This window comes from Chiloscyllium plagiosum, unplaced genomic scaffold, assembly GCF_037043375.1.
Source record: "Chiloscyllium plagiosum isolate Xiang-an unplaced genomic scaffold, Cpla_swu_hap1 HiC_scaffold_26, whole genome shotgun sequence".
In the NCBI taxonomy this organism is placed as follows: domain Eukaryota; kingdom Metazoa; phylum Chordata; class Chondrichthyes; order Orectolobiformes; family Hemiscylliidae; genus Chiloscyllium; species Chiloscyllium plagiosum.
Window position 1 is genome coordinate 20,165,757 of NW_028270164.1, and position 17,429 is coordinate 20,183,185.

Below are 17,429 nucleotides of genomic sequence, written 5' to 3' on the forward strand. Positions count from 1 at the left end.
ACTCCACCCAGCAGGTAATCACTGCATCTGGCCATTAAAAAGAGAGTGCGAGAGATGGAGCAAATGGCATCCAAGTGGACAGACAGAGAAAAATGGGAGAAAAATAGTGATTGATTGCAAGCCTGACAGGACTGACCTTCAGTTTAACACAAGAGTATTCCTCCAAAAATCATAGACCAGAATAAGATACAGGATGTGTGGGGCCCTAGACCCCATAGGATCAGCAAGGCAAGACACAGAGGCCACATTCGTACTGTTGAACCAGTGGCTTTGGGGGGAAACCTCATGAAAGGGTTCACTGAAGAGGAAGGGGAATTTCTTGATGCCAAATTTCTGGTGGATCCTGTGGAGCCTGGCATCTCAATCATTAATGTTGCAGAACCTGAAGTGTCAGTGTGATGATCCCAGTGAAGCGGAGTCAGGTAACGGTAAGGAATTCTGGAGTGATCCTGGAGTTTTGGAAATTCACGGGGTGCATCCAGTGTGGGGAGCCCTACTGCCACCCTGGAAAATGTGCAGAGAGGACATGTCTCTGGAATAAAGCAACAAGTGTCACTGATCACATGACTCCTGGAGACCTGACTGATCCTGTCCCCAATCTTGGTGATGCCATAAAGCCTGGATCCCTTGGAATGTACCCATATGAATAAGGGAAATTCCTCTTGAACAACTGCTGGATATCACCTCAAACCCTAACAATTTGTCCAGATTGGCGATGGAGGAAGTGAATGCAGACACCAAACTGGACTTGCACATTTTGTCCTCATGCACATTTGAACCTGTTAATCATGCACCTGTTTATAGTTGTCTGGTTGGTAAGTCTCAAACAGGGAAATGTGTACTGGAACTTCCAGCACCTGGTGGAATGGTGGTGGAATCTCTCCTTCCAGCTTCTTAAGAACAGTATTGACAAAGGCAGAAATTGCTGTGAAAACTCAGCAGGTGTGGAGAGAAAACAGAGTTAATGTTTCAGATCCAGGGACCTTTTTGCACATCTGAGTTTTCCCAGCAATTTCAGTTTTTGTTACTGATTTCTAATATCCACAGTTAATTGGATTTTTTTTTTTTTGTTCAATGTTGGCAAAGGCCTGTGGACTGATTTGGTTAGCTAAGGAACAGTTTCTAATGTCAAGATACTGCAAGAGGGGTGGAAATATTACAGCAACCTATTCCAACCACAATGACTCCAGGTTCCCTTTATATAAACATGTGAAACAGGAACAGAAATAGACCATTTGGCTGCTTGAAAACATTCCACCATTTGATAAGATCATGGCTGGTCTGTTTCAGTTTCAAATTCCACATTTCCACTTAAGTCCAGGTAATTTTTCTCCTCCCTGATGGCTTGTGGTGCCTGTTGTTCAGCCTCCAGCTCATAAGCTCTGAGCCAAAGCACCTTAAACTTCAAACTCTTACAGCAAGTAATCACTGCATCAGGCCATTAAAGAGAGAGAGAAAATGGCATCCAAGAGGTTAGAGAGAGAAAAATGCAGTCACATTGTCCTGGATTACAGTGATGTTTAGGAGCTCCAACATGCCACAGCCTTGGCATTTCCCGTCATTAACCCTTTTGAGATAAAAATTGCTGGAAAAGCTCTGGCAACGTCTGTGAAGAGAAATCAGAGTTAATGTTTCGGGTTGAGTGACCTTTCCTCAGAACTGGTTAATTCTTTTGAGTTAGCTGTTTAATTATATTATACATTTACTTATGTTGCTATTTATATATTTTACATTTCATTTAAATCAGGCTGCAGTCACATCATTTTATTACTTGTTTTAGATTAATGACTTGGGATAGAGGAACACCCAGTTTTAGTTTAATGAGTTGGGAGTGAAGAACACCTGGGAACACTCCAATCCCAAAGCCACAGCCTGCTTTTTGGTATGGGAGATGGTGTGCTTCCATATGGAAACCAATCCTTCAGGTTGCTCCTGTTATTCCTGATCACTTGGAAGCCACCAAAGAGCAGGCAGTCTGCAGGAAATGCAGATATACCTCTGGTGAACGTTAAAGATAACACTAAAAAAAGTCTACAATGATTGACTTTGTCATTGATCAAATGAAAATACATTTTTATAGCCAGTGCTTTTCCCATATGAATGCCTTTTACAGTCGTGCTGACTTCTTTTTGACAGGGATTAGTTAAGCTTGGGTCAGCATGGACGAGTTGGACCGAAGGGTCTGTTTCTGTGCTGTATGACTCTACAACAATAACTCATGGCCCTCTTGCATTTAAATAGCAACAACAGGATTTTGTAAATGTACTTTATTTGCTGGTTCAGAGACATCACCAGTCAAATGATACAGCCACCCCGATGCTTAGAATTCATAAACTGGAATTATTTTGTGGTTTTATACATGTAATGGCATTGTTATGTATCTTGCAGGCTGTGTATTCAATGGAAACTTTTCCCTTCCCACAAGTGGTTGAACTGAGAGAGAAGTACAGTCCTTCCTCATTCCAAGCAAGGGTCGATGCCTCAAGGTATTTTTCCAATGTGCTAAAAAGTGTACACTTCTTAATTTCAAGTTCTTCCACTGCAGTAATTTGATTTGATCTTCTTTTGTTTTTACTTAAAGCCATCAGTTGAAGGAAGCTCAGTGCAAGGGAAAAGCATCAAATGAAATTCATGGAATTGACACTTTCCTTTCTGCAGTGGGCTGCCCCCGGGCACATAATCCATTACACTGTCAGAAAACAGGTAAAAGACCAGGACTCTTCAGGGGTGTTACTGAGGTGATCATACGGAGAAAGTCTGAGGAGGATAAGAGAAGGGAAATGAAGACCACAGAATATCAGAATTAAAGATCAAGTAAACCATGGGGAACATCTAGTGTCATAGTGGACGGTCATTATTATCAGCATTTCTGGAAATGCTTTTTCAGACTGAGTTACCTGAGCAAGGCAGTGTGAGAGTGTTGCATCAAACATTGAACTGATTTTATTTTATAATAAGTGATTGGAGTTTGGTGGAAAACATACCATTGCTGAGAATAGACTGGGGAGATGGGGGAAATAATCTGAAACATCTTAAAAGGAAAGAGACCCTGGGTTAAATCAGGCATCAGAATGTTGACTATAAACAACTAATCTGGCAGAGGAGCCTCTTCCTCCAATGAGTTGTTTAATTTTCCGCCACCATTTACAGCTGGATGAGGCAGAAATGCAGACCTTAGATCTGACCTGTTGTTGTGTTGATCCGTTAGCTCTAATTATTGCATCCTGCTTTTGCTGTTTGGCAAACAAGTGGCCTGATGTCGGTTCACCGGGTTGACACCTCACTTTTAGATATGCCTAGTACAGCTGCTGACGTGTCCACCTGCGCTTGTCATTGAACCAGGATTTCTGCTGGTTTGGTGGTAATGTTTAAGTGGGGAATATGCCAAGCCATGAGGCGAGATTTGTGATGGAACAGTTCTGCAGCTGCAGATAGCCTGTAACTCCTTTTGGATGTCTATTTCAAGTTGCTAGTTCAGTTTGAAGTCTGTCCAATTAGCACAGTGATAGTACCACACAAGACGAAGGAGGATACCCTTAACGTGAAGCTGTCCACAAGGGCTGGACAAACATTGTTGCTGTACTGGGTCTGCTGCAGGGTTTTGAGGGAACCAAAAAGAGGGAAAACCATACTTGATCTCCTGTTCACCAATCTGCCTGCCACAGATATGTCTGTCCTACTGATACAGTCACTTTCAGGACTCAGCCAGCTGGGCCATTCATGTTGCTGTTGAGCCCATCTTGATGATGGACATTGAAGCCCCCACCCAGAGTACATTCTTTCCCCTACCACTCTCAGTGCTTCCTCCAAGTTTGTGTTCAACATGGAGAAGTATTGATTAATTAGCCAAGGGGAAGCAGTAAGGGTAACCAGTAAGACTTTTCCTTCTTGATGTTTGGCTTGATGCTGCAGGACTTCATGCAGAACAGAGTCAATGTTGTTGACTCCTAAGGCAACTCCATCCTGACTGGAATGCATTGTGTCACCACATCTGATCATTCTTTCCTGTCGTGGGGCAGGACACACCCAGGGACGATTTTGGTGTTGTCTTGGACATTGTGTGTAAGCTGTGATTCCATGATTATGACTATGTCAAGTTGTTGATTGAACAGCGCTCACAATTTTGCCACACGCCCCTAGACATTAGTAAGAATGATTTTGTAGGGTTGAGTTTGCCATTGCTGTGTCCGGTGCCTAGACCTATGTTGTGTGGCCAATCTAGTTTCTTTCCTTTCTTTAGACCTTGTAGCAATTTGGTATAATTGGTTGCCTTACCTGGTATTTCAACGTTCAGATAGGAATCAACCACATTGCTGTGAGTTTGGAGTCACATATGGACCAGACCGGGTGAGGACAACTTTATCTAAAGGGCAAGGGGAAGCAGAGTTTTTTTTGACATTTGAAAGTAAATACATAGTTGACAGAGACTAGCTTTTAATTCCAGATTTTTTTTAAGCAAATTCAAAATTTCCCATATGTCATGGTGGGACTTGAACCCATGTTACAAGAACATCATCCTGGGTTCTGGATCATTTGTGCAGAGACATTACCAATACCCTGCCAGCTACCCAAGTGTGCATATTCCAATTAAATAATTGCAGCAGCAACTTTTAAACTAAAGGTGATTTATTCTCACACATTTACCCTAAATTTAACACTATTTCACACGCTGTCGGACATACACATGAAAGTAATGTGCTGTTACATTTCCTAATTATCACAGTTTCTAGTTTACCATCACCCAAATCCCATAGGCCAGCCTTATTGGATTGCTCTGACAAGTTAAAGCAAGGATTCTATAAAGTGAAGGATTCTTAGCAGGCAGTAATGTTTTCTTGTAATGGAGTGTCTAGGAGGTTGATTCTCAGGTGAACTTACAGTTAGAACAGGTTCTTCTCTCTGTTGCAGTCATCTGCTTTCAAGACTGTTGGTCCCTTGTTGTCTTGCAGCTGACTCAGGATTGGCTTATTGACCAGTGAAGTGCTGGCTCGATCATTATCTGGTGGAATTGTGTGCAGACTTTGCTGATTTTCGACAGCAGACAGAAAACGTGGTTTTCTCCCTATTTGATTTTGCTCAAGTTCCAAATCCCTTGCAAGTAAAGGGGGAGTGTTCATATTGATTTCAGCATCCTGTATTGTCTAACACCTTTGAGAATATGTGATATTGAGTGATTTGGTTTTTGAATGTCCAGTTCAATCAAGTTAAAAATCACACAACACCAGGTTATATTCCAACAGGTTTATTTGGAAGTACAAGCTTTCGGAGCGCTGCTCCTTTGTCAGGTAGCTAGTGGGACAGGATCGTAGGGCACAGAAGTTGTAGTAAAAGATCAAAATGTCATACAACTGATATGAGGTATTGAACAAACCTAGATTGCTGTTACTTCCAAATGAACCTGTTGGACAATAACCTGGTTTTGGGCAATTCAATCCAAAGTACCACAGTGTGTCTCAGGAGGAAACAACGGAAACATTTAGATTGGTGTGAATCAACACCCTTTGCCGGGACTGTTAAGTTTGAGGAATGACAGACATGTCCTAAGTGCAAATGTCTGACATACAAATATTTTATGTTTTACAATACTGATAATTTAATAAAATTGTGTATGTTCAAGGGGAAAAATAATAAGGCAATTATTTTTGTGTGTTTTGGCCCTATGCCTTTTTCCAGCTCAAAATGAAAAGCGAAAAAGCAGCTGTAATGTGGGAAAGACTGTTCCAGCCACAATTGCTGAGAGTGTATCACAGCCTCAAATAGCAGTAAACAACACAGAGTACACAGCAACGCATACACCCGTGTTGAAGCAACAGTACTCAAAAATGACCAAGAGACAGCAACAAAACCAGTACCTAACTCCCAGACATGGTAAGGTGTTATATACCTAGCAACTATCAATGCTTACAAAATGTTATTTCAAAGATGTAACTAAGATACAAAATAACCATATAATCCATATGATTGAAACAATGGCATAGTAGTACCAGTGTCTCACAAACTTGATTGAGTTTTTTGAAGAGGTAACAAAGGATTGATCAGGGCAGAGCAGTAGATGTGATCTATGTGGACTTCAGTAAGGCATTCGTCAAGGTTCCCCGTAGGAGACTGGTTAGCAAGGTTAGATCTCATGGAATACAGGAAGAACTAGCCTTTTGGATACAGAACTGGCTCAAATGTAGAAGACAGAGGATGGTGGTGGAGGGTTGTTATTCAGACTGGAGGCCTGTGACCAGTGGAGTGCCACAAGGATCGATACTAGGCCCACTTCTTTTTGTCATTTATATAAATGACTTGGATATAAGCATAAGAGGTATAGTTAGTAAGTTTGCAGATTACACCAAAATTGGACAGTGAAATGGACAGTGAAGAAGGTTACCTCAGATTACAGTGGGATTTGATAGATGGACCAATGGCCTGGGAAGTGGCAGATTAAATTTAATTCAGATAAATGCAAGGTGCTACATTTTGGGAAAGCAAATCTTAGCAGGACTTATACACTTAATGGTAAGGTCCTAGGGAGTGTTGCTGAACAAAGACACCTTGGAGTGCAGGTTCATAGCTCCTTGAAAGTGGAGTTGCACGTAGATAGGATAGTGAAGAAGGTGTTTGGTATGCTTTCCTTTATTGGTCAGAGTACTGAGTACAGGAGTTGGGAGGTCATGTTGCGGCTGTACAGGACATTGGTTAGGCCACTGTTGGAATATTGCGTGCAATTCTGGTCTCCTTCCTTTCAGAAAGATGTTGTGAAACTTGAAAGGGTTCAGAAAAGATGTACAAGGATGTTGCCAGCGTTGGAGGATTTGAGCTATAGGGAGAGGCTGAACAGGCTGGGGCTATTTTCCCTGGAGCGTCGGAGGCTGAGGGGTGACCTTATAGAGGTTTACAAAATCATAAGCGGCATGGATAGGATAAATAGACAAAGTCTTTTCCCTGGGGTGGGCGATTCGAGGACTAGAGGGCATAGGTTTAGGGTGAGAGGGGAAAGATATAAAAGAGACCTAAGGAGCAACTTTCTTCACACAGAGGGTGGTACGTGTATGGAATGAGCTGCCAGAGGAAGTGCTGGAGGCTAGAACAATTCCATCATTTAAAAGTCATTTGGTTGGATTTGTGAATAGGAAGGGTTTGGAGGGATATGGGCCAGGTGCTGGCAGCTGGGACTAGCTTGGATCGGGATATCTGGTCGGCATGGACAGGGGGTTGGACCGGAGTGTCTGTTTCCGTGCTATATATCTCTATGACTCTATGACTGTACTGGACTAGTAACCCAGAGGCCTGGAGTAATGATCCAGAGGCATACTAGTGGGACCACAGTTTTTTAACTTAGATTGCTATGCCCCTCCTGGACCAATGCTGCACCCATGCTATCTCTGCTGCAAACTGTTTTGAAGAAAATAATTCTCCCCTGTTCACTAATCACTCACAGTGCTGGTGCCATTTGGATGTCCTTCTTGAGATGATTGAACACTGCCTGAACACTGCCTCAGGTTTTGCCTGAGTCCCTTTCGGAAGAGCTGGAGCACAGAGATTGCTGTGGTGACGTAGCCCTCAATGAAATCACGGTTGTACCTTATGAGCTCCAGGGAAGATCTGGCCCTGATAATGTGCTTCAGCAGTGCTACCTCCTGTGCTGTCTTCCTCCTTGCCTCCTCTGTGTAGCGCTTGGATGGTGAAACGCAGAAAGTTTACTTTGGCCTGACTTTCCTGGAATTCACCCTGAAGTCCAACTCCTTCACTATCCCCAGTTGCTTCTGATAATAATGGCCCATGCTCCTCATCCCCTTTATGAAAAGAGGAACAGATCATCCACATGTTGGCCTAGCTGGTATGCTGAGTGCCTTGAGTGCATTAGTCGTGCTGTGGTGGAAGGTCGACATAGCTCTGGGGAGACAAGTCCATGTCCAAGTCAATTCTGAAGAAGTGTTAACTCTGCTTTCTGTCCACAGATGCTGCCAGGCCAGCAATTTCTGCTTTTGATCTAAGTATCCTGTTGGCCTTTAAAGGTGAAAGCCAACGCTTACTGGATCATCCAACTTTAAGAGAATTGACCAGAACCCATATGAAGTATCCAGCACCGAAAACACAGTTATGAAAACGTAATATCACTGGACTAGTAATTCCAAGAGCAAGCTATTTTACATGTGGAATTTAAATTCAGTTAATGAAAAATCAGAAATTGAAAACTAACCTTGGTAATGGTGACCATGAAAGCACCATCAATTGTCACAACAGCACATCTAGTTCACTCATGTCCTTCAGGCCGACAAGTGACACCAGGTCCACAGCAATGTGATTGACTCTCAACTGCCCCTGGAATGACCCAGAAAGCCACATTAGGGATTGGGGACAGGTAGCAACACCCACATCCCATGAAAGATGACACCATAATCTCAGATAATAGCTAGTGACTAGTAACACTTGGTAGCTCATAAAATATGCAGCTTGGAAACAAGGGCATTTGGCCCATCCTGATGTTAATGTCACCTGCCGCTCCTCTGTGTCATCATGAGTTCAATCCAACTAATCCTTTTAATTTATTTTAGACTTGTAAAGATTATGTGTATTTCACCTAGAAAGAATGAGTTGAAAAATCAAATTATAAATTGCACCTGAAAGAGCAACGAGTAACGTATAAAATACTTCTCTGTTTTTGCAGGTAACAATGAATCTTGCTCTCCTGGGACACCACTTCGTTCCAAAAAGTCTAAAGTTATAAATCGATTCCTTGGTGGAAAAACATTAAAGAACAGCAGCAAAAGTAACCGAGTTCACCACACCCCAAATCCCAGGACACCTCAGCCCATACAGAAACAACAGAAAAATAAGATAACTGTCCCTTGGTGTTCTCAAAACAGAGTCCCCCGGAACGTCTTGACCAGGAATCTGAAGGTTAAGTCAGGCTGCAGTGATACAGTAGGCCTGCTGGAAGACCAGACAGATAGCACCAAGGCAGAAGTTGTCAAAGTTGATGATCCAGTCCATAGAATAATGGAAGAGAACAGGAAAGGTTCTCAGTTACACTGTGAAGCCAGAATGAATTATGGTGAACAATTGGCCATTCAATTGTGCAAAAGGGAAGTTGACAATTTGGCCAAGGTTGAAAATTTACTCAAGACACTTCAGATAGGGGAGCCAAACCATTCTTTATTTGCAGCAGAATCCAGCAACCAGCTCGGGGTCCATGATGGTTGTGTGGATTTGAGAAAGGATCGGTTCAGAGCAAAGAATTTCACAGCTCAGTCTATTACCAAAGCGAATACCACAGACAGTACTCCACTTGTTCACCTCTCTGGAAACTCTCTTAGAACACAAAATTTAGGTTTATATGGATCTTGCAGCAACATCCAGATATCGCCATTCAATAAATGATTAAGAAAAGAAATGCTACTGCCTTGGTGAGGAGAGGGCATGGGTAAAAGGGAAAGGACAATAATTTTAGCCTATTTCATCTAGTCTATTGGACAACAAGCTTGTTACTAAATGTGAAGTATTGTGATGCTTAATTTGCACAAATAGTTTAGCACAAGTTGAATAATTTGTCAGAAACCACTCGATTTTAATGACTAGTATGAGTTTAAAATCCCATTTCGCAGAATCATCTATTACTTTGTGGATAGTTTTGTGGATAGTTAATATGTGTGCCCTTTAGAAACCTCTAATCTGAATGCAATGCTTACGTCTTTGCTTTGGGAGCCTTTAAGAATTACACACTATATGTAATTGCCACAATATCACAAACGTGTCTAATATTGATAACAATGTGATTCTTCAATCAAAACTAGTTTCATGATTAACGTCAAAGCTTGTAATATTAATTTTAAACTTCTAACAATGTTATCAGTTAGTTATAAAAACCCACTGTTTTAAAAAATTGTATGTTAAAATATTTTTTATATCAAAAGTTTGCCATTTAAAAGGAAAAATGTTAACTTTTCACACAACCAAATAAAACCTCAAATCTAAGAAAACAATCTGATACCACTAACATAAAAATGCTGAACTTTCATAAGTTAAATGAACAATACCAGTCATAAAATCCTCTAATGCCTTCCTATTTTAAACAACATACCCCTCTATCCGCTCCATCCTCCTGTCCAACCTATCACCATCACCCCCACCTTCATCTACCTATCGCATTCCCAGATACCATCCCCAACCCCTCATTTATCTCTCAGCCCCCTTGGGCCACCCCCTCATTCCTTATGAAGAGCTCATGCTCAAAACATTGAATCTCCTGCTCCTCGGATGCTGCCTGACCTTTTCCAGCACCATACTTTTCGACCCTGATCTCCAGCATCTGCAGCCCTCACTATTTCCTGGGAAGTACAACCTGACAGACTTTACCTACTCTCGCTGTTTTGTTTATTATTCTCCTTGTTCCTTTTTTTCATGGAAAAGTAGGATAAGTACTTGTTTGTCTCTAAACTTAGCAGTCTGCTAATGAAGTCACAGGAACACACAGTTTTGAAGCTCGTTATATCAGTGAACATTCATTACAGAGGAAAGCAATTATGTCAGTTATTGAAAAGAAACTGGCTATTTCAGACATCATGAGTAATGTGAAAATATTGACGACTACTTCATTCTTATGTACAAGGCACCTTCAGGCTTGCCAAGCTAACATGCAGGTCGCATGTCTGATTTACTCTGCAGTCAGCTGTCCAGTCTTGCACATGCACGTTAACAATCCCAAACTTTCGGAATCCTCATGAAATTGTGCCCAAGACTGTATTTGACTGGAAGATCAGGTCACTTGCGATAAACTTGCAACAGTTGGAATATATGAACCTTGCAAATAAGTGAATATTAACAAAATATTTCTGAAATATGGTGAGAACAGAAAGATCACTTTCTGTTGGAGCTTGGAGTAATTGCAGCATCTTCTTTGATTGCAGCTGACTTGCCCTAAAATTTTATAACTAACCACAAATATCTGGGAAGAACAAAAACAATTTGAAATGAATACATTTTTTTTCCGCTTAGGTGCAATGGGAATTTGATAATCCAATCCAATGTATTGTGATAAAAGCTCGATCCACTAATAATTCAGATTGAGACATATTCCTAAGATATGTACTCATTACATATCTTAGGAATAGGTATTTAAAGTAATAACCATTTGGCTACCTTCTCATTGTACTTGGTATGATTTCTACCTCAGAACCTTGGGCATTTTAAAACTTAGCATTTCCCTTTTAATAATTACACATTATTAGTACATAGGAACAGGAGTAGGCCATTCAGCCTGTCAAATCTGCTCCAGCATTTAATATGATCACGGCTGATAGAACACGTCAGTGAGTTTTACATTATTGGTAATCAGAAATCCATATTGACTTTAAATATACTCAAAGACTGAGCTTCCACAGCTCTCAAAGTAAACAAATTTCTCCTCTACTTAGTCCTAAGTGGCATCCTCATTATTTTTAATTGTGCCTCCTGGTTCCAGGAGAAACATCTTACCTGGATCTACCCTGTCTATCTCTTTAAGTATTTTATAGGTTTCAAAGAGATCACCTCTCATTTTTCATAACTCTAGCGAATACAGGCCTAGTTTGCCTAGTCTCCCTTCATAGGACAGATCTACTATCCCAGGAACAGACCTGGTGATTCTTTGTTGGTCTCCATCTACGGCAATAATATCTTTCTTGAGAGAAGGATCCAGAACTGCACACAGTACTTCAGGTGTTGGTCCAACCAAGTTTTTACACAATTGAAGCAAGACTTGTGATAAAGGCTAATGTTGCATTGGTCTTCCTAAGAGCTAGCTGCAACTACATGTTAGTCTTCATTAATTTATTGCCAAGGTCACCCAGGTGCCTTTGCACTTATGCACTTTTCAACCTTTCTCCATTTAAGAAACATTCTGCACATCTATTCTTCCTACTAAAGTAGGTAACCTCATGTCTTTCACATTATATTCCATCTGCCATGTTCTTGCCTGCTCACAAGCTTCCTTTACATCTTCCTTGCATCACATGTTCCTGCTTAGTTTTGTATGATCTGCAAATTTGGAAATATTTCATTTGATCCCCATATTATTTTATCATTGATATTTGTCAAAGAATAATAGAATCCCAATAGCATGAAAACAGGCCATTCGCCCAATGGATGGAGTCTATACTGACCCTCTGGGAAGCATACCACCCAGACCCACCCTATCCCTATAAACTCCACATTTCCCATGCAGCCATCTAGCCTGCACATATTTGGACACAGGAAAAATGTGCAAACTCCATGCAAACAGTTGTCCGAGGCTGGAATTGAACCTGGGTCCTTGGCGCTGTGGGGCAGCTAACCACTGAGCCACCATACCGAGCCATCATTAATAATGGGGTCCAAGTACTAGTCCTTGTAGTACCCCACTAGGGACAGCATGCCAATGTGAGAATGACCCATTTTTCTCTCCTTTCTGTTTTCTATCTGTTAGCCAAATCTTAATACACGTACAGTGTGCTTTAATTTGCTATCACAAGCCTGTGTTGTATATTTCTGCACACCAAGATAAATGTAATTGATATTTTCTCATGTCAACATACTTATATCAACTTAACAGCAACCATTGCAGTTTGCGACATTGTACACATAATTTGTAATGTTGTACAGGCAAAACAGTGCATAGTCTGGGAAGAGGTATATTTGTCAGAAAATTTCTATTATTCTGAATAGTATTCTAGGTGTTACAAAGTCTTGCTTTAGCTACTAAAAACACAGAAGTCACTTTGATGAAATACTTTGTTTTTTTGGTTTTTAAGAACAATTAACCTAATAGTTCAAGAGCTCAATATTGTTTCTATAGCAATAAAAGCAGAAAATACTAGGAATCCTCAGCAGGACAGGCAGTACCAGTGGAGAAAGGTAAGAAGTTAACATTTTGGGTCATTGACCTTTCATCAGAATCCAGCAGAGTGCAGTCTCTGCAGTCCTTTTGTGTAACCAATTTTAGAGATTAGGAATCCATATTAAAAGTAGATGATGGAAAGACCCTTTAGCTGTAGTATCCTTGGCAAGTTTTGTCAGCACAGTATTATCCATGGTAACTTTTATATCCATTCCTGCATTGTATCATTCAGCATAAAAATAAAAGCAATTTTCGTCTTAGAAGTTCAGTCACTATATTTTTATTACCACTGATCTGTCCAATGGAAAAGTACTGATTACTGGTTGATTTTGTGACTTGTACAGTTTTCTTCTTTATATTTTCCCGTTTTACTCTTTGACAATTTTAAAAACAAAACTGTTTGTTTTGTACTTGCACAGGTTTCTAATGGAAGACTGTTCAGTATGGACCAGAGCCCAGTCTCAGGGTTCTCATAGCAGAGAGGTCAACTGGGTTTTGTGTGAATGTTACCCTTTCGGTGGGTGCTGGCTGAGAAGTGAAGAGCCATCTGGTGCATGGAGGAACTGCCACCACCATCTGGATCTGGAGCAGCTGCACGGATGAGTCGCCGAAGTATAAGCACGACATTGCTGCAGGGTGCATCTGCTACTAAAGATGCATTGCTGCAAGTGATCAGTCAAAAGAGAGACAACAGCTGCTACAAGAGACTCAGACTTAGGGAAAGAGCAGTGTATCATAAATATCTCAACTTTGATAGAGGGACTACTGTGAGGTACCCAGCCTGGGACAGACCAGACATATGGCTGTAGCATTTGTAGACATATTGTACATGGAAACACTACTGTTTTGTGTAAAATAAGCATACTTTTTAGAGTCCAGTATTATCTTACTGGCAGTACACATTTTCTGATATTCGAGTCTGTTGCAAGAAATGTAACCTAACGTCAGAATACTGCAGTTAAATCCTTGGAGAGAGTATGCTACAGCATGCTTTTCAATTGACAGAATGTGTGCTGTATGAATTCCAGATCAGGCTGAGTTAGGAATTCCCATTAGGATCTGTGGTTTGTTAATTTACTCTTCATTGCAGTGTTATTAAACCTATCCATTATTGCAATTTACTTTCAAATGTTAACTGGTGTATCAAACAATAGAACAGCAAATACTGCAGATGTAAAAATATTCCATAGCTTTATAAAGATCCAGAGTTCTACTTAAACATTTGGAATCAGATTTATATTTTTAAAGTTGTGGCAACAGAAATGGTTATTTTGAAAGTCATACAAATTTTGAAGGTCTCACAACATTCGGTGCTCAAAAAGTTTAATAAAACTCACGACTGTTAAGAGGTGCATGCTTCCTACGTGAAATATGTAATTTTTCGAATTGATGCCACTTTTAAATATTGGTGCATGCAGTAGAAGAGATCCTGTGTCAATTATGCCTGGAATACTTCAAGCTTACTCAGAAAGACAATAGCCAATTGCTATTTCCAACACAAATAACTACTGGCATCAAATAGCAATTAGATCATGTAGATCAACTGGTTTTGATTTTCCATTGAAAATTCAGAACTTAACAGCAAAATCCCACAAGCTAGTACTTTGCAAGTAACTATTGCTTTCATGATGGAAGTGCCAATTTAAGAGAGAAGGGATTAAATACAATTTAAATCTAGGTGTTAGGAAATACTTGAATGTTTTACTGGTTTGTAAATAAATGAAACACATTAATCTGCTAAGTCTTGCAGATCTAGTCGTGATGTATCGTATTGCCAAATGTTGCTTTAATTCTTGTGGAAGTGTTAAGCAAACTAAAGCCATATATATATTGACCAGGAATGAATGCATTGTAGAGGTGGGTGCCAACACCTTGTAGAACAGTGCATCTTTGTTTTGAGACATTGGTTTGAAACTCAACTCAATACACATGAACACTTCTTCTGTTGAATAGGTGTTTACAGTCCCTCGCAAACTGATTCTGGGTAACCTTAGCCCCATTACCATTAGATATGAATCTAATGCAAAGATTTTGTCAAAATTCATTTCAAAGAGAAACACTATGTTCTTAACTGCTTTCCTAATCTCTGGACTGCAGCACAGTGTTAGTCCATTGTGAGGGGAGCATTAAATTGTTTCTGTCTTGTGCTATTGTTGACCAATACCTATTTAATACTACCACAAAACATGTCTTCCATTTTCTAATATTGCTAATCTTTACATCAGTGATTCAAGAGTCATTTTTCATCTGCATTCCAGAAACTTTGACTTTCCCAATTCAACTACCATCAAAATGTTCAATTCTAGGAAGTAGAAGGTAATTACAGAAACAAGAAATAAGTATTTCATACCATTTACAACAGCTATCTGAGAAGGAAGCATAATAGTATTAAAAATAAGCATTAGAATACAAAACAGAAGTTCATATAGGAAAACCAAGGACAAGGATTAAAATCTCAAAGCAAAATGAAAGGCAAAATGTGAAATCTAAGAGATGTGATTCACTTCTAGGAAGCCAATAGTATAGATAATTGAGAATTCAAGTGGAAGATAATACAGAAAACTACTATATCATTTGATTTGTTGATCCAGGTTTTGCCACAGAGAAATAGATAACAGTGCTTCTTGAGAAGGTAGGCAGTGGGAAGAAAGGCCCCAAACTAAATAACTTAAATGAAAAATGACTTATTGTCTGAAAGAATTTGAATTAATGCATGAAAAATCATCCATAAATATGGACCATAACCAACTTAGAATATTGAATGAAGATACATACTAATTCAAAGTTTGTGAGAAGATTTGTAGCTCGGCTGCTCGTTGTTGTGGTTCTGTTCACCGAGCTGGGAATTTGTGTTGCAGACGTTTCGTCCCCTGTCTAGGTGGCATCCTCAGTGCATGGGAGCCTCCTGTGAAGCACTTCTGTGATGTTTCCTCCGGCATTTGTAGTGGTTTGAATCCAGCGGACAGCTAGAACTGACAACCAGAAGCGGCAGATTCAAACCACTACAAATGCCAGAGGAAACATCACAGAAGCACTTCACAAGAGGCTTCCAAGCACTGAGGATGTCACCTAGACAGGGGACGAAACATCTGCAACACAAATTCCCAGCTCGGCGAACAGAACCACAACATACATACTAATGAACAGAAATGTATCTCTCCATGCCAACCACAAATAGGAAATCCAAAATGTTGCGTTAAATCAGTTGTTAGAACGTACTTGTGAGGGCATTCCTTTTTAAAGAAAACAATTTTTTAAGAGATTCAGAGTGCAAGCCAGGAGACAGGGCATATCATTTAGGTAAGTGGCTGTCCTCATAATGGAGGAGAACTGTCCTTTCTGCTTCCTTGTTCTGCTAATTGAATCTGAGTTAATTGGTGTTAAGAAGAATTTGAAGGTGATATACAGCTGTGTGCCATGTTTGAGAAAGCTGAACTGCTCAGTAGGAATCTTCTCAAGTTACAAATAACAGCCAGGTAATATCATACAATTTGAGTGCAGGGAAATTTCAAGCTCTTGTTAAAATGACTTTAAAGGATGTGAATGGTCTGTGCATTTGATTTGTCAGACTGTCTGGAATATTGAAGGGATTTTGTGAAACTGCACAATGGGGATGATTTTAACCAATCTCACCAGTTAGGAAACTGACAGGATTGGGTGCAATGCTGGTTTTACACCCCACACAACTTCACATTGAAGTCAAAAAGTAACATTGAATAGGGTATAAAATCCATGTTTCACCTAATCCAGTGAGTTTCCCACCTGAAGAAATAGCTTATTACTCCCCAATGTCGATCAAATAAAACAGCATGTCATATTGACATTAAAATTCAGTTAATCTTATTAGACATTGTCATAAGAATAGTGTCACTTGGTAATACAGAGTGTTTTACTGAACTGTTGCTTGTTTAATTCAGCAGACAAATCACATTCACTGCTTTATATGTACATGGCTTGTCAGTTGTAATCCAACTGTTTTCAAAAATAAAAAAAATGTGTTTGATGTAGAAATGTAATTTCTGGAGGATCACTGAATAAGTTACAACTTTTTCCATTAGACCGCAATATGGTTATTCTTTTCTATCTGATATTTCCATATTTAAATCTGTTCTCCATTGCCAACTTTTTTTAAAATGTTGAAACAGGTAAAACTTTATTAGAATAGATTTCCCCTCCTTCCTAAGTTGATAAATTCTTTCTGTAAGATGTTTCCTGAAATGCCAATAGCAGATTTATAGCCATGTTCTTACTTAGATACATTACCAATTGAAAAGGCAATTGTTACAATCATAGCTGATGGTGATACTGGCAAGTCAAATCCCAGAACAAAACCTGGCCTGATAAATCATAAGCTCAATTTTTGCAGTTAGTGATCATACTGGTAGTCATCTACTGAACATGTTCAGACGAGGCCTCGTTGTTCTTTCAGAGCAGAACAAAAGTTTAATGCGCAATAGAGAAAAAGCTATAAATAAAGCAATGGACATTCTGACTGTGTTCATTCTTAGCACTCAAACACAATGAAACTCAAGCCACATGCTAGCTAGCAGAGAACAGGAGTTGCATTTGGTTTTTAACCCCATTACTT

The 17,429-nt window shown here is 39.9% G+C and overlaps 1 protein-coding gene across 3 annotated transcripts in view; it reads left to right on the plus strand.

Annotated features, from left to right (window-relative positions):
• The window catches only part of LOC122563144 (TBC1 domain family member 30-like), an 82,948-nt gene extending 67,117 nt beyond the window's left edge, over window positions 1-15,831 (plus strand). For all 3 annotated transcript variants that reach the window (XM_087973542.1, XM_087973544.1, XM_087973543.1), the window contains 5 exons: window positions 2,389-2,486; window positions 2,582-2,703; window positions 5,674-5,868; window positions 8,657-9,395; window positions 13,261-15,831. In XM_087973542.1, coding sequence (XP_087829668.1) covers window positions 2,389-2,486; window positions 2,582-2,703; window positions 5,674-5,868; window positions 8,657-9,369 — 1,128 coding nt within the window. In that variant the 3' untranslated portion in view covers window positions 9,370-9,395; window positions 13,261-15,831. The remainder of the gene's footprint in view (window positions 1-2,388; window positions 2,487-2,581; window positions 2,704-5,673; window positions 5,869-8,656; window positions 9,396-13,260) is intronic.
• Window positions 15,832-17,429: the final 1,598 nt, after the last annotated feature.